Source organism: Solanum pennellii, chromosome 1 (genome assembly GCF_001406875.1).
Source record: "Solanum pennellii chromosome 1, SPENNV200".
In the NCBI taxonomy this organism is placed as follows: domain Eukaryota; kingdom Viridiplantae; phylum Streptophyta; class Magnoliopsida; order Solanales; family Solanaceae; genus Solanum; species Solanum pennellii.
This window is the reverse complement of record NC_028637.1, coordinates 94,252,539-94,271,083: the sequence shown is the minus strand read 5'-3', so window position 1 is coordinate 94,271,083 and position 18,545 is coordinate 94,252,539. Positions and strand designations below refer to the sequence as shown.

The following is an 18,545-nucleotide window of genomic DNA, read 5'->3' as shown; positions in this document are numbered from 1 at the left end:
GTTTTATTTTAAAAGTATTTTCGACTTTTAGGAGTCGCCACTTAATTTTGAGGAAAATTAAGAAAACTTATTTTCAAACAATTTAAACAGAAAAATTGTGTTGAAAATATTTAAATGGGTTCGGGATTCCTATTAGCGTCTTAGGAAGGTTTCAAAAAAGCACCTATGACGCTCCGCTAACTACGGTTTTCCGGCGATTAACTTATTTGACTATTTATTTCAGCTTTTGCGAATCTTTGAACTTATTAAAAATTTACTTAGGTGAATTTTCAAGTTTTGAAATATTTATAGTTTATCTTGCCGATTTGCAAATCTGTTTCGAAGTTTAACTTTATTAGAGTTTCATCTAAACAAGTCATGAATTAGAAATATTATCGTTTTTTAAGGCTTAGTTTTAATTTTTTAAGTTTGACAAAATGAAACGCGTTCATGGGGTTTGGATTCTTCTAACCCTAACTAACGACATTCAAGCAAACATATAAACGAATAATAAAAGGAGAGAGAGAGAGAGAGAGGGATTTTGGGTCCAAACTCGGGTTCTGTTCGCCTTGACCGAGTTTTGGACCCACCTGTTTTCTTTTGGGTTTTTGGCCCATTCCTCTTTCGTACCTGTCCTAATCTAAACATACAAAATAAATTTCAAGGAAATAAAACAACAAGGGCTTATGCCCATTACAAAATAAAATACAAAAATATAAAAATATAGAAATTTTCTAAATGATTTCTTCAAGTTCTTCAATCTTCGTGATTCTGAATCTGGCACTTCCGACTTGATAGGTTGACTCGATGATAGAAAATATGAGTCTTTACGACTCTCCCGAAATGCAAGAACGGAATGGAGTCCCAAATGGACTCGGGAGAAAATTTACCATGCAACAAAATAGAAATAAATTAGTGTGCGGAAGATGGACTAATAACACGCATCTTGGATAAACGGAGATAAAACAGACTATTATGAAATCAAAATTAGGAGAAACAAAAAAACTTTAACATAATTCCCAGAGAACCGAGACATAAAACAAAGAGAAACCCACAACGAATAAGGCAATAATGGTGACATACAGTGCACATACACATACTAATGCACTTGTCACATGCAAGGATATACACCACCACTACTTAACAAATGTGCAAAATGGGCAACAGATTTATTGAACAAACATACCCCAACAATAAGCTATCACCACTTAATCAAAATTCGATGTGACCCCATTTCGAAAGCAATACATTTAACAATTCGGAAATAACAAGATACTTGAAGTAAAACTATGACATAACTCAACAATACCACTAGTAAGATACCAACGCCATGGAATTCCTTAAAGAAACCGAACCTAGAGAGAGCTACAGAAGGACCAACGAGCATGGATGGCAAGAGAGTACAACAGACATTTGAAATTAAAAGAAACGAAACAACACCTATGCTGACTATGAATAACAAGCAATACTCATCTAAAAAAAAACAGAACAAGGTCAAACTCCAATTCAACCAGAGTTCACATCAGAATGGTGAGTAATCTCAAACAGAATTGGACTCACACGAATTCACAGAGGTATTTCGATTCGTTCGGTTTATAAGCATCAGTAAAACATAGTCGACGGAATCGAATTAAGCAAACAAATAAGCATGATTTTGACCCTTTCTAGTACGTATTATCTAGGCCTAAATGAAGCACAGAGATACACATTTTTGCAGATTTGCGAAAGGTCTTCAAAAGAAGAAAGGAAGGTGAAAGAACAGAGAGTAATACAAAACCAGCAGGCATGACCAGACAGGATCATAACGCGCAATATATCTCGAAATCGAGCAAAACTAACAGATATAACATCTCATATTCACAGCAACACAAACCAAGATTCGAACTCCATAAAGAAAATTGATAAGAACTGGAAAATGTACCTTTTTCGGAGCAGCGAAACGGGGACGGTCGAGCGAGAACAAGAAGGAGCGACGAGCTTCTCCACCTCAGACGAAACAGCGAAGGGTGAGAGTAGAATCGGAAGCCTCGACCGTCGGCAATCTCTCACGCAATGTATAAGGTTCCTATCCCCTTTACGTTCTCGGAAACGAAACAAAAAAAAAACGACAAACAGAACACTCTTTCAAGATTTCTTTCTGATAAAACTCTCCAAATTTTCCAGAAAAATCGTCCAACAACAGCCACAAAAAGGAAACAGAATATTTTCCAAATTTTTGTTTCAACCAAAAATTGCTAACCCTCTGAAAATTTCTCAAACCAAAAAAAATCCCCCCAGAAGCTGAAGAGGGAAGGGGTTTATATAGGAGCCAACAAAACTAGGGTTTCGAAATTTGGGCGGGATCGACGATGGCCCATTTCGAATTTGAAATTCAAAGTCCTCTCCGAATCTGAGGGAATATGTTGTCTTGATGCTCTGCATTCGTCCCATTCCAACGGAACAGTGACGAGGTGAACGACCCAGATCAAATGGGCGTCCTTGCGAGGCAACGTGGCGCGATCTCGCGCTGCAAGGACGAGAGACGCGTCTGGCAAAGCTGCGATAGCCAGCCTGCCCTGCTGCGAGGCGTGCTGGCGAGAGCTTGGGTGTACGCGTACTGACGAGGAGAGGAGAGCGTACGCGTGAGGGATACGAGGGAAGGGATATGAGAGGGGGAGTTATGCGTGAGGGATACGCAGGTGGAGGAGAGGGGGATTTCCGATTTGGGGCTGTCTGTTTTTCTGTATTTTTTCTGGGTTCTTTGGCTTTTTCGTTGTTTTGGGGTGTGAGAGGGGAAGGGGAAGAAGAAAAGGATATGGGGTCGGGTCGGAGCGGGTTAGGGATTAAGTTTAGTGGGGTTGGGTCGGATCCGGGGGGAGTTGGGTTGGTTTGTTGTTTAAAAGCAATGGAGTGGGCCGTTAAAAGTTTGGGCCTGGAAATTAACTAATTGTCTGAAATTTGGGAGTGGGCTTGACAGTGTTGGGTTGAAAGGAATTAAGTTTAGTGGGTTGGAAAGGAAAAATGGGTTGGGTATCAAAATGGGTGTCAACAGTGGGGATAAATATGTATGATAGTCTACAAAGACAACTCACTAATAAACACAGTTGAAAGTGATTGAACACTAAAACAAAGACTAATTAAACACACTTTTGTGCGACAATTTTGTCCTGGTCAATCAACAACAAAAAAGAAAGGAATGTTTGTAAAGAGCTTAATTATCTAATTACCTTAAGATAAAGGTTGGATTACCAATAAATAATGTAAAATATGAAGTAATATATATCACAAAAAAAAATCAAAATCTTGTTTCATAATGTATCGTATTATATTCTATTGTGTTGTATATTATATTATATCGTATTGTTTCAATGAATTTAAGTAAGTATTTGGATGTATAGATTGTATCGTTCTCCCTTATTACATAACGTCACTCATTCATAATTTGAGTGATAAACCTAAAAAAAATGGAGAGGGGGGGGGGGNGGGTAAGGTATGGGATAGAACTGCTACTATGAAAAGATAGGTAAAAGATGAAATATAATTATTGAATAATAAAGACGAAATGAGAAGAAAATATTAAGGTAACTACACAATCACACCAAATTCATTGTACATAAAATAATTTTATGTCGTTATCTAACATTGAATTTAAACGATATGGTTTTTAAAAAAAAACTACATAACACTCAAAACAAACATTAATATTTTAAACTAAAATATATAGTACAATACAAGACAAAAAAACAGATAATAATCGTCCAAATAAGGGGTAAGAAGTAATAGATATAGTACTAATCTTATTATGTCACTCCTAATTATTAGTATAAACTTTTTCATTCATAGAAAATGAATAGTATTTAATAATCATGGTAAAATTAGAATATGATAAATTAATTATTTTTTAATTTTTTAAATTGAATTAATAAAAAGATTATTTTATTTTTTACTCAATGTAGCGAATAATTAAAAATAGACAGACGAAATATATTTATTAAGGGTTTGTTTTTCTTAAATATGACTAGTCTACTTGAATTTATTTGGCATAATGACAAATTAGTTAATTTGGTTAATTGCATATGGCTAATCAGCTGCAAAAATTTGGAGAAAGCAGCCGGCAGCGCCGCCGCCACAGCTTCGTCAAGTTTTGAATTTTCTCGAAGGTAATAATAATAATATCATTAAAACTTAAGTTATTTAATTTTTTTTATATTAATATATTATTTACTACTCCCTCCGTCCCTATTTACTTGTCCATATTTTTTTTATATTTATTCCTATCTACATGTCTATTTTAACAAATCAAGAAAGAAAAATAATTTTTTTCTTAATATGCTCTTATTTAATTCTAGTAATACATGTTTTTTGGAATCAGAAAATATATTTATTATATTTGGAGAGCTGTATAATCTTTTAAGTTAAAGGATAAAATTGTAACTAACCTATATTAATAATTGGTGTCTTAATATGTGTGTCACTTCTAAAATGGACAACTAAATAGGGACAAAGGAAATAGTAATAATTGAAGTACTTAGTACGTTTAATTTATACCCAATTTAATATAAAATAGAATTATTTACTTTTTTTTCTATTCACAATGTTTTAAGCTTGTATTGAAATTTTAATTAAATCTGAATTGAAAAGTAATGCAGGAAGAAGCATTGTTGTATTAAGAATAGCATTTTATATTTGATTAATAATATTTTTAAAAATATTTTTGTCAATATTAAAAAAATTGTAATAATTGTCACTGTTTGACCAAAATTTCAAAAATACTATCGAAAAAATTTAATTCTTTCAATTTCTGAAAAATAATTTCTTGACCGGTTAAAAAATACTTGTAAGAACCTCAAATCTCTAAAATGAGCTTTTTTTTTTTAATTAAAGAAAAATACTTTTAACTTTTGAAGTCGTTGTCAAAAATTCTTCCTACAATTTTTCTATCTTTCCTCAAAATTATTTCAACATATTTTTGAGTAATGAATTTTTACCTACACTGTTTATTATATATATATAGAGAGAGAGAGAGAGAAAATTGGATCCGCATAATTATTGTGAATAGCTCAAGGTATTATTCAAAATAAATTAAAAACAAATATGAAGGTGTTAAGTTTATACTTTATATTACTCTCATTTGAATTTGATACTGTCATGTATTAATTAAACTCAGAGGCGGAGTTAGGTGGGTGTTGGTGTATTCGGATAAATTCACTAACTTTTTCGTAAAGTTTGTATTTGTATAAAAATTTAAAATTTAAATATATATATATATATGTATGTATATTAACTTATGAGTCCTCTAACAAAATTGTTTGACAGTTCAGTGGTAAGAAAGAGCGGTGACAATGTTTTAAACTAGGGGTGTCAAATGGGTGGGTTAGGTTGAAATTGGAAATATTAAAATGGATTCAATAGAAATCGGGTTGGGTTTTCATCCGCCCAAGTTACTTTGGGTTCAAATAGGCTAAAAAACGGGTTGGGTCTTGACCCAATTAATCTCAATAATTTAACATATTGATATTTAACTTTTATAATCACAATTTGAATTCCCGCTCAAGAGAATTTTTGTTAAAAAAGTAACAAATAGATAGATAAATCCTAAAAGATGTTAAAGAAATAATAATTCATATCTTCAATATAGGAACATATCTTAATAAAAAGTTTTAAAACGGGTTGAAAATTGAAGATTGAATTGGGCTCGATTGAGAATTCTCTTCAATTGGGTTAAGCTTGAACGGGTTGAGAATGAATCCAATTTAAATTAGAGCCCAACCATTAAAATTCTGGGTGGATTGAACGAATTACGTATGTTTGGGTTCACTTTTGACGCCCCCTATTTTAAACACATTTTATTATGGATTCGAATGCCTTTTTCTTCTATTTTAAAATTTAAAACCCACAAAATCTTAATCTTGTCTGTGTCTGATCAACTTAGCTATTGTTTAAATTGAATTGTCACTATTATACAATCTACCTATCACTATTAATTATTTATCTATTAGGTTGAATAATTATCACCTTGTCACTGTGTGTAACATGATTAAGTTTATAAAAGTATTAATTAAGGAAGTCACTTTGCGTGTTTAGACTAAAAAGTTACTTTCTACTTTAATTCGTCATTGATTATGAATTCAGTTAAGTGTCGTAATTTTAATCAAAATTCTGTAGTTTTTTTTAGAAAAAAGAACTTTAAAGAACTAAAATTCAAACTTTTTAAATTCTCATAACTTCACCTCCAACCATAAGATTACACCATTCATTAAAACATTATTTTTCAACATTAAAAACTACTTAAACATGAACAAAAGTGTGCTTAATTAAAGCATGTGTAATTAATGCGAATTAATTACTAGTATCAACGAGCTTATGTGTCAAATATTATATAATATATGCTAAAAATAGAAAGAGTTGGTCTAATTAAACTGAGACAAGTAGATTAAGAAAACATATTTTCCACTAGATTACTTGAACAAACAAACTTTGTTTTTTTTCCCCTATTAAATTAATTTTCAATAAAGCGTCTAGATAGAATCAAAGAAAGAAAAAGTGATTTATTTCATCTTTTTTCTAAGATATTTAAATCAACTGTCGATTATTTTTTAAACTAGAGACCAGATCACAATATAAAATTAACTTCAACAACAGCTCAAATTTAAATGATTTTTTATTGTGTGGTGTGTCAAAGTGGGTCCATATTGATATTACTAATTTCATTCAATGAACCGAGCAACAGAATAAATGATAAAGAGAATGACATTATTCAATTTTGAGTATTTCGTTTTTATCTCAATTTATATGATATTGAAATTTAGAAAGTTATTTATTTTCATATATAATTTGTAAAGTCTTCTTTCATCCCTTATTAAATTAATTCTCAAAGTGTTTTACACCCTTTAAAAAAAATACGCTATGATATAAGTTTTTTATTTTTATTTTTATTAATTATTATTAGATTTATGATTAAAATAATTAAATATTAATTAATTACTAATTTCAATATTAAATGAAGAGTAAAATTGAAAGAACACTCTAAAAGTAGTATTGAAAATTGAATAATTAAGTTAATTTGAGTGATAAAATGTCTTAAAAATTAATTTAATATGGAATGGAGGAAATAATTATAATTACTACTTATGATTTATAGAAGTTTTTTATATATAATTTTTAAATAACATATATTATTTCATATGTTTTAATAGTTATGTCAGGGAAAAAATTTTAAGAGTCATTTAATTTATATATTTTTTTAAAAACAAATTGTTAATTGTAGTAACTTTTTAAAATTATTGTAGCTTCGATAAATTTTTTAGAGGATATCAATTTTTTAATATATGTTTTAATATTTCAAATTAATTAATTATAATAATTGATAGTATTTTATATAACTTTTAAATATACAAAAAAATAATATGTTTAGTTAAGAAAGGGCAAGTCAAGGAAGAGGTGCTTATTTAGAGTCTTGTATATATTTAAAATTAAATAATTAAACAATTTTATAATTTAAATATATTGAAATAAATTAAATAATATTATAGTTTAATCTATTCGACATTTAGCAAGTTCCATTAATTTTTATTTTTCTTTTAAGTATTACCTAATAAGAAGAATCTTTGTTATTCTACTATATTTAACATGGTAACAAATAAAAATGTGTACAGTATCTTATTTAAAATATTATCATAAAATTAGTCATTAAGACAGTTTGAATTATATATCAACCAATATAACTTTTAGATGACCGATTTGTAAATGGAAAACTTTCACACGTAGCCACTTAAAAATAATTAATTACTCTCTATAGTTATAGTTTGATAATTACAATTTGTAGCTAAATGTTATTTGGCGGTAAGAGGCGAGCGAGACTGGGAGAGTGAGGAGAGAGGCGATAGAGAGGGGGAAAAGAGTGGGAAGAAGGTGAATTGTATATGTATATTGGTTAGATAATTGTATATATGGCAAGAGAGATTGGGAGAGGGAGGAGAGAGGCGAGCGAGACTGGGAGAGAGTGAGGAGAGAGGCGAGCGAGAGTGGGAGAGAGGTGAGTTGTATATGTATATAATGTATATAACTATATATTATATATATACATTTGTATAAATGGCAAGCGAGATTGGGAGAGGGAGGAGAGAGGCTTGCGAGAGAAGGCAGAGAGTGGGAGAGAGGTGAATTAGTATATGTATATAGGCTAACAAATTGTATATTATACATATTTATTTGTATATCCTGGCGAATTATACATATACAAACATGACTAATTATACAAACTCGAAGTCAACCCACTTAATGCATAATGTTAGTCGCGAGTGGTAATTATGGCAAACTATAGCTATGATGAGTAATTAAATAGTATAAGTTTATTTATCCGCGTAATTTTTCCTTTGCAGGGCAATGTGCCGATTTATTAATAATTAAGTAATCATATATTTATGGATGATTTATAAGAATGACCTTAAAATTAGACAATCTTAAACTTTTTATTACATTTGTTCGTGAAAAAAAAAATTAAAGAAGTTTATAATCAAGTTTTGCTTCAATATTTCTTTTAATTTTAACTTTAAAGATTTGTCACAAACATGATTAAAAATTCAAAATCACTTAAATTTAAAATTTATTGAGCAACGTTTGACATATTAATCTGCTTAAATTTAAACAGAGTAATAATCATTTTTGATGGACTAATCTATCATTATAACAATTAATACAAACATGTTCCTGTTTTGTGTCGGTAAACTTTTACTCAATCATAATTCACAGGTCGTATATGTATTTTTTCATTTTAATACGTAACTTCTTAGATTAATTGAATTGTTTCCTTTGATTAATCACAAATTAAGAGTAATTAATTATTATTTTTCCTCAAATAGTACTCCGTTGTTACAAAGTTTAATTTTCAACTTGATTTCAATGCGATAACCCCTACATAAGCATTAATCACTATCACGTATTATATGTTGCGTTCGTGACTTATATTCCTTAATCCTTATAATTATAATAATATATCCCTTTTTTTTGGAAACAGTAAAAATTTGACCCACTATTTTTTTAATAATATATCCCACATTCATGCATTACTTAATTCACAAAAAAAACCTCTATATATATGCATCCATCATCAATTAATTTTTATATCACTCTCATATTACAACCAATCCATAAAAGGCAACAAAAAAAAAATATTCATTTTCTCTCTTACTATCATGCAAGGAAAAATATCCTTAGATATTGAACAAAATTTTCTTGATACAATGCAACATCTCTTCAACGATCCTGATTTTTCCCAAATATTATCAGAAATTCAAACTCCTAGACAATACTCAACTACTTCTGATCATCAAAACGCGATCGCACAAGATAATATCCCGATAATATTACAAGAAATAGAAGAAAATAAGGAGTCAACAACACGTTTATCGGAGCATAGGCCGAAAAAATATAAAGGAGTGAGAAGAAGGCCATGGGGAAAATACGCTGCGGAAATAAGGGACCCCGAGAGGAAAGGGTGCAGGCTATGGCTAGGGACATATGAGACACCTGAGGATGCAGCATTAGCTTATGATAGAACCGCGTTTAGGTTACGTGGTTCTAAAGCTGTATTGAATTTTCCTCACTTGATTGAAACTAATGTAACGGAGATTAATAGAGTGAGGCCGAGGAGACGTCCTCGTTCCCCCGAGTTTTCATCATCGTCTCCTCCTCCTCCTCGTTACGTAGACGAGAGTAATAATAACAATACTGATGGTTCGATTTCAAAGAGAAGAAATGTTGAGCTAATTAATAGCTTAGCTACGGTGAACAATTTAGATTGTCAAAATATTATGGAGAGATGTTTGATGTCTGATTATTATTTTGCCTGAATTAATTATATGTTTTTCTTTTGATGTTTCTTTATGAGTATTTTAAAAAATCCACCATTGTGCTCCAAGGATTTAATCAACTTTAATTATTTGTACTAGTTCCATTAATTTACGCTATCCATATATGATTTTCTTTTTTTTGGGTACAAAAGGCTTATATATTATATATTAATATGCTTCATTACATTGGAGTGTCAGTGTAATAATAACCTCCTTAACTAGAATATATGCCACTCTAGTAGTCAGGATTTTTAATAAGGGGTATTTAAATTTGTAGAATTATAGACACACGAAGTAGTCGAAGGGAATTTTACATCTACTATATATACATACAAAATTATTTCAACCATAAATAAATAATATAATTTTCTAACGAAAGAGATTCATCAAGGTGGCTTCGTCCCTGTACATAAATTTTATCCATTTATGAGATCGAGAGCTTATTTTTGATAATGTTAATGAATTAGGATAGAACGAATAAGATGACAATGAAATAACAAGATATAAAGCAAATGAGACAACATGTGGTATTATACGGTAAAGATTAATCCAAGAGACTACACATGAATATATACTAAATAGCCCCTGCCCCAAAAAAATAAATATGAGAATACTCGATTATTTACTAATTTTCGATCTCGATCCTTGACCTCTAACCCTTCTGAATGTATATGTTATAAGTTGTTGGCATTTCATCATTATAACAAAAATAACTTTTAACGACATTAAATATTGACATTAATAAAGAGTGTTAAAGTCTTTATCGGCATTAGTTAAGTGTCATTAGAACCGATGTCACTAAAGGTTTTAGGGACATATACAAAGAGTGACAATTGCCGCTAAAAATACATATTTAACAGCAACTAAAAATTAAATTGGTCATTTTTGTTGTAGTGCATTGAGTGTTCTTCTTGGGTTTCACTAGCTTCATGTCCTTTCAAGTGAATTAATCCCAAGTATATATTATTTGGCCTTCATTTCCTTCCACCTTTTTGGATCAAATTTGTCCTAAATATTATTTTTAATTTTTAAAATTCTCTCTTCATTAACAACACAATTATATAATTTTTATTAAATTTTAATTAAACACGCGCTCTGTATTTATTGATCTATATAAATTTCTAATCCAATTCAAAAGGACATGACCCCATCGATGCACATAAATTCATTTTAGAGTAATGTATCTAAGAGAAAATTAGTTTCACCAACTGGCTGGTGTCTTCGATAATTTTTATATTCACTAACTTGAATATAATTGAAAGTCAACTCTTTCTCAAAGAATAGTAACAAAGGTAGTTGAGGTCAAATACTTGTCAAATGGCTTTTGCATAATTAAGTGTTTGATGTGCAAATTGCTATTGTAATGATGTGTGTTTCAAACTTCTCTAAGCTTTTCTATGAGGTTCTATTCACAGTAATATTTTATACATTTTCTATTTACACAATATAATTTAGAATGAAAAGTGTCCAAAGTGACTATCCTAATTGAGTGAATGTAGCTATGCCCCAAGTTCTATCAACTAGGTTCTTCACGAAACATAAATTAATTGAAAATGATTGGTGAAAAAAAAATATTAAACCCAAAAGTAACATTAAGGACAAATATGATAAAAAAAAGGTGGGAAAAGTCCAATTTTTAATAGGGTAATTTTCAGATATAACAAACATAAAATTTATATTTGTATATTATATCAAAATTTGCATAATTGCGCTCCATAGCAAATTTATATATATATATATATAATTCGCTATACATATACAATTGAAGCAAATTGTATAAAACAAATTGTATAAAACGAGAAAGAAATTATATACAATTTGAATTTGTATAAAACGAGAAAGACAAAAAGACTTGGGCATGAAAATATTTGTATTGTATAATTGCGTATAGGACGAAGATATATGTATTTGCATACGTTTATATTACAATTTTCTCTCACTTTATCCAATCAGAAACACAATTTATACAATTCTATTGTATAAAGCGAGCGACAGGAATAAGCGATCGAGAGGGGAAGAGTAACGAGCGAGAATATTAGGGAGAAAAGACTGATAAACTATTTGCTGTGAAATACAAATAAATCAAAAAATAGCTACTATATTTATTTTATATTATTAATTTGTCATTCTATACGAATTTGAATTAATTAATTATATTGTCTAGGATCACAAGTGTTGGGCGTGCGGGTAGACAGACCAGGAATATTTAATATCTGGACATATCCAGCCTTATTTCAAATATAATATTAAAAGTTAATTAGTATCTTAGACCTTTGCCTAAAAACTTGCAGAATATTTTAATGAATTATAATGGTGATAGGGCTCAATTCCCTCAATAATTCATTAAGCCTCCAATGGTGAATTGACTCTTTTTAAAACTTTTAATAATACTCTCAAAGTATATACTATAGTATAAAATAAAAAATATAATTGAAAAGAGCTGATGAATATATACATTTTCTTTCTCTCTAGTGCACATCAAGTGGACGTGGTAAATTCAACTTGATGTTTCCAAGAACGATAATTTAAATTTTTCTTTTTTTTGAGAAAATGAGTGTATTTCTTTTAAAAAAATATTGTTATAATGAGTTTAACATTTAAATGAGTGCATTTTAAGTTGAAAGAGAGGTGATTCAAGATATAAATTTGACGGATTTATTTTCTAGATTCTATCATTATTATTATTATTAGACCTTTGATTTGATTATATTAAGTGTTATTATGATGACAAAAGAAAATAGGATTTCAGTAGGTGTCATTTTGTTTTGGTGAGAAAAATCAAAGCATGAATAATTATAGTCTTCTCAATGTCAAATTTGAATTCATGGAATCCAAACATATTAATTTGAGGAAGTATACTAACTCAAACAAAGACTTTCATCCTAATATTTCTTAACATGGCTATAGTTTGTCTTAGTTATAATTTACGATCAACTTAAGCTACAATTACGCGGCTCAGTTTTTTAGTTTTGTATAATTCGGAACTTGTATATATAATTCGTAAACTTTTATATAAATTAGAATTTGTATCACTGTTTACGCTTCTGATGTTTGTAGTCAGTATAAATTCATTATTTTGAGTTTATATAGAAATAACTGAATTATAAAAATAAACCTACAAATTATACAATCCACGAATTATTTAAACGAGGCAGCTTAAATTATAATTACAACTCGTAATATGCAAAATATAATCATAAAACATAATTAAATTTATTATAATGGTTATTTGCGAAAGTTTCTCTTTTTCTTTTTTAATTTGGACTAATGAAGGCAAGCACGTAAAATTCGACAAGCACTCCAGATGTGATGGACAACAAGTTTACCCACTCCTAATTTTAAATATTATCTTTACTTTAATTAATTAATTATTATACTTTGACAATTATTTTCTCAATGTGTTTAAAATATTTCAGAATAATAAGAAGAAGCTTATAAGGGTAGAATTGTCAATTCGTCCAAACTTACGTACAATCTTTGTTCAAATACAATGGGCTTAAGTCCCCACTTCTGCTTTTGGGCCGGCTCAACTCTTTGGGCTAATCAAAATCCATTGGGCTAAATCAATATGGAGAATTTTTCCAATTTTCAATCACTCGACCGTGTAAAAGAGCGATAAAATTGTACATGATAAATTGACAATTCTTAATAAGGACGATATTTATTACAAAATTTCTTAGATGATGCTTGTATAACCCTACTATGACTATATATAATTATGTAGTATTTAGAATTATACATTGTAATCATACATTACATTAAATTAACATATTATAAATAATACTAATATTAGGATAGTATATAGCTTGATCCTAAATTATACTTCTTTGTATCAGTAAAAATGTTGTCTGTATCCACACACACTCCAAAGTAAAGTTAAATGATGATGTAAAGGTACCCACGAGAAATGTGCACTTAAGAAAACAAACAAAAACTAGTATAACATTTTCATTTTTGCTAGTGCTACTTATAATCATGCCATAATACATACTAAAACAAAGAAAAAAACAAATTAATACAACTAATTTTGTAAATTATGACGCACTTAATCCACCGTTTTGCCGTTTCAAAATTAGTATAAATACACTATACTCAATTTACAATTATATTCATTCACATAGAAAGAAGAAAAAAAAAAGAACAACATCTCAATATATACAAATTCAAGAAATATTTAAATTTAGTAATCATGAAGGCTATTGCAATACTAGTTCTAGTTGTGCTAGCTGTGTTCGAGCTAGCAATGGTTGCACGGGGCGCAATCACTTGTGGCCAAGTGGATGCTAACTTGGCACCCTGTGTCCCGTTCCTGACACAGGGTGGCGAGCCCGGTGCAGCATGCTGTAGCGGGGTGAGAACCTTGAATGGCAACACTCAATCCTCTGATGATAGAAGAACCGCTTGCAACTGTGTTAAGGCTGCCGCGAATCGATACCCCAACCTTAAAGATGATGCGGCTCAATCTCTCCCTAGCAAGTGCGGCATATCCCTCACCGTCCCTATCTCCAGGACCGTCAACTGTGACACGTAAGAGTTTAACTTATATACATATTCGTAATATGAAATATGTTTTTTTGATACTACTTAATTCTTCGGTCCTTCTATTTCAACTTATTGTGATGAATTTATTTTTAAAATAAATTGGGAACAATTTATATTTTACTTATTACTAATGAAATGATTAACGTCATACAATTTTATTTTTTTTCAGAATCAGTTAAATTCAGCTGGATGGATAATGTTATAACCTCAATGTTGTTATAATGTATTAAATAAACCAAGGGTTGTTAAACCCTTGAACGTTGTAAGCATATTCAATTACTATGAATTAATTTGAGTATGTTGTTGTTCAATGAATGTGATCCGTTCATAAATCATAAAGAAAGTTCAAATGATCGATCGTTACTTAAACTTTGTTTTCTTATTTTTGTTATATATTTTCCCACAAACGATAATTATAGCTAAAATTAAGCCACAAACGATAATTAATGGACACTATCGATATGTTAAGCTAATTAACTACTAGTATATCCGCATAATTTCCCCTTATAAGAATAAGCTTGGAAGTTGTGGACGTAGGGGAGTACAAAGTCGAAACGAAAATTGAGAAAAAAAAAACTCTGATTAATTACTTTAGTTTGACTTGTTTTGGTATTGGAATAAAAAACCTGATCATACTTGGGTTGGTTTGGTTTTAACTAAAGAGAGTCAACTCAAGATCAAATCGACTTGACATTATATATATAATTTTTAAAATTTATTTTATGCATAAAAATATTTACTTTGATGTAATTTCTAAATATTACTAGTATGTTTCCATAATTTTTATTTTTTAACATATTTTTTCAAGTTTCCATTTAAAAAACTAGAATTTTGAATAGTTCAAAAATGTTATAATCCATAGATATTAGTAACTCTAATAAAGCTTCATTCAAAATCAAATCAATATTAATGCTAATAAAATAAATTATTCCAACACTAAGAATGACAATAATGTTGAATATTTGATCTTTAGTTTTACATTGGTTTAGACATTTAAAATTCATAAACTAATTTTAATATTTCATTATTGTTTCATAATATAATATAATACTTATTAAACTTATTTTAGCGTGATTGTACTTTTAAATTGTGATCATTTTTCATCATGACTTATCAATTTGCGATATTTATTTATATGATTTCATTATTATCTTTTGTTGAATTTTTTAGTGTTATTACTCATCATATTTTATATTTATTTCTTAAGAAACACATTAGATAGTTACAATTTGGTTGGGCTAAAGAAATATTTGGAGCACAAGTTTTTTTGATAGACTTGCTCTTACTTTTTCTTTAGCCCAACCAAAAAATACAAACCCGAAAAAAATATGAGGTTTATTAGTTTAGTTTGATTAAAAATTTTAAAATGTGACACAAATGATTTGATTTGTTATTTGAAAACCTGAGGTTGAAAAATTCAAAAAAAAGAACAACAACTGTTTTTTATTAATTTGATTTGGTTTATAAATTTTAAAATTTTAACACAAATAATTTGATTTGATATTTAAAAAAATCGAACCAACCCAATCATATACACCCTTAATTATGATTTTAAATTTTTGGTTCGCTATATCTTGACCAAAATATCAAGTTTGATAAGTTTTTTCTCATGAATAACACTTTGGACTCTTGATCTTATAGGTCCATTCACAAGGTAAGTGAGGTCAAAATTTCAAAATCCTTCCTTTAAAAGACCCTTCGATATTGTGATTTCTTGTTTTAGAGATTTTTTTTTGGTCTAACAAATATTATTTAGGGCAACTTTCACATATAGCAAATAAAAAATTTATATTTGTATGCTATCGCAAAGTTTGTATAATTGCGCTTCATAGCAAACATAGAAACTGTATAATTCGCAATACATATACAGTTGAAGCAAATTGTATAAAACGAAGTGTATAAAACAAGAAAGAGAAAGACACTTGGGCAGAGAACTGAATAAAAACGAAGTGTATAAAACGAATTGTATTATTATAAGTGTATAGAACGATTACATACAATTTAAATTTGTATAAAATGAGAAAGAGAGAAAGACAAAAGAGACTTGGCAAGGAATATACAATTGAATCGAATTGTATAAAACGAGAAAGAGAGAAATTAGATACAATTTGAAAATTGTATAAAACGAGAAAGAGAGAAAGGCAAAAGAAACTGCCAGGGGAGTATTTTTATTGTATAATTATAAGTGTATAGGACGAAAATATATGTACTTGTATGTGTATATACAATTTTCTCACGCTTTATACAAACAGAAACGTAATTTATACATTACGCTTCTGTTTGTATAAGTGAGAAAGGCGAGGGTGGCGAGCGAGATTTGGGAGAGTGGCGAGCGAGATCTGGAAGAGGGGAGAGAGGGGAAAAATATATATATATTTATACAATTTTCTCTGTTTTATACAATTAGAAACAATTTTTATACACTTGTTGTATAAAAAGTGAGGAAGCGAGCGAGAGATGAAGGAGAATGGCGAGCGAGATATTTGGAAGAGAGGCGCCTGACAATTTTTTGCAAACGTTTGCTATGGAGCATAATTAAATTAAACCCTAGCTACTCCATTTATTTTAGGTTATTAATTTGCTATTACATACAATTTTTCCTATTATTTATCACACAACATCTATATATTGGCCCAAGAAATAATAAGGCCGCACGTGATGGGACTTTATCATCAAACATTAAGATATTGTGTTCAAGAATCTAGTAGAGAAAATTATATAAAATACCAAATTATTAATTAAAATTAAAACTATAATTATAATTTTATCTAATTCTAATTCTTAGTAAATATTTTGTCATTCACCTCTTTCTTCAGATATTTCGCTTGCTACTCTCTTTTCTCTCTCATTTTATACAAACAAAAACGTATAAATTATGTTTGTGATTATATAAAGCGAGAGAAAAATTGTATATACAAATGCAAATACATATCTTTTCGTTCGCCTCTTTCCCCATACATCTCGCTCGCCGCTCTCACTTTATACAAACACAAATATATAAATTTTGTTTGTACAAAACGAGAGAAAACTGTACATACAAATATAAATACATATATTTTCATCATACATACTTATAATTATACAATACAAATCTTCCTCTACTAAATTCTCTTCTGTCTTCTCTCTTGCTCGCTTTATACAAACACAGATTTTACAAAAAGAATAATTTTGATTCCAAATATATACTTATGCAATTGATTCTTTTGTATAAGTATATTGAAATTTACATATTAATAGTCATAGCAAACATAAAGTTTGCTATAGAGCGCAATTATGCAAACTATAACATACAAATATGATTTTTTTTGTTTCCTAAACCTGAAATTTACTCAAAATATCTAAGGACCGCACACCATGAGACTTTTCGGAGTTTGAATTTTTTTAATTCTTTTTTTAAAAAAATTATTTAGTAAATGATAATATTTGGGGAAAACTAAGCAAATACCTCATAAAAGTAAAAATAATTACAAACATACACCCCTTTACATTTATACCCCACTAAAAAATTACACTATACGGGCCCTCTAACTAATTATGCGTAACTGATACTAAATCAGTATCATATACAGTGTTCGTATCATTAAAATTGATAATTTTACTTAATTGATACTAAATATATATATATAAATATGTAAATCATCTCAGTTTTTTTTCTTGCATATTGTCCATTACAGAGGCTACTCCCATCTTGCAACAACGTATATCTTGTTCCTAATCTTATCTCTGCTAGTATACCCACACATCCATCTAATCTTATAAGCATTCTCAATTTTGTTATTTTCATCTTTTGAATGTGAGATTTTTTAACTGACCAACACTCCACCTTGTACAATCAGTGGCAGAGCTAGAAATTTCATGAAGGATTTCTCAAAATTGCATAAGCAAGAAAATAATTAACGGATGGGTGCTCTAAGATATTAAAATCAAACTTTGTAACATAAATAATTACTATTATTTTTAATTAAAAAATATATAAAAAATTTTAAAATCAAACTACATAACATTTAGTTTGAAAGTTCATATTTATTAAATAAAAAGTGAACCGAAAAAAAAAGAAAAAATGTCATGACGCAAAACCGAGCCGCGACTGGCACCCACACTTACCCTCCTATGTGAGCGAACCAACCAATCTAAACCCTAACATTTCAATATAATATCAACAGAAAGTAATGCGGAAGACTTAAACTCATTAAT

The 18,545-nt window shown here is 29.3% G+C and overlaps 2 protein-coding genes across 2 annotated transcripts; both read left to right on the top strand.

The window, feature by feature from the left end:
* The first annotated feature begins 9,137 nt into the window (after window positions 1–9,137).
* Window positions 9,138–9,811, top strand: LOC107025083 (ethylene-responsive transcription factor 13-like). Its single transcript, XM_015225948.2, has one exon. The coding sequence runs from the start codon at window positions 9,153–9,155 to the stop codon at window positions 9,807–9,809; it is 657 nt and encodes a 218-aa protein (XP_015081434.2). The 5' UTR covers window positions 9,138–9,152; the 3' UTR covers window positions 9,810–9,811.
* Window positions 9,812–13,913: 4,102 nt separating this feature from the next.
* LOC107028152 (non-specific lipid-transfer protein A-like) lies at window positions 13,914–14,714 on the top strand. Its single transcript, XM_015229204.1, has 2 exons — window positions 13,914–14,336; window positions 14,521–14,714. Exons 1-2 carry the CDS (start codon window positions 13,999–14,001, stop codon window positions 14,528–14,530), a joined length of 348 nt encoding a protein of 115 aa, XP_015084690.1. The 5' UTR covers window positions 13,914–13,998; the 3' UTR covers window positions 14,531–14,714.
* The last annotated feature ends 3,831 nt before the right edge of the window (window positions 14,715–18,545 follow it).

Coding starts and splice junctions, on each gene's coding strand:
- LOC107025083 (XM_015225948.2), top strand. CDS start 9,153: ATGCAAGGAAAAATATCCTTAGATATTGAACAAAATTTTCTTGATACA.
- LOC107028152 (XM_015229204.1), top strand. CDS start 13,999: ATGAAGGCTATTGCAATACTAGTTCTAGTTGTGCTAGCTGTGTTCGAG.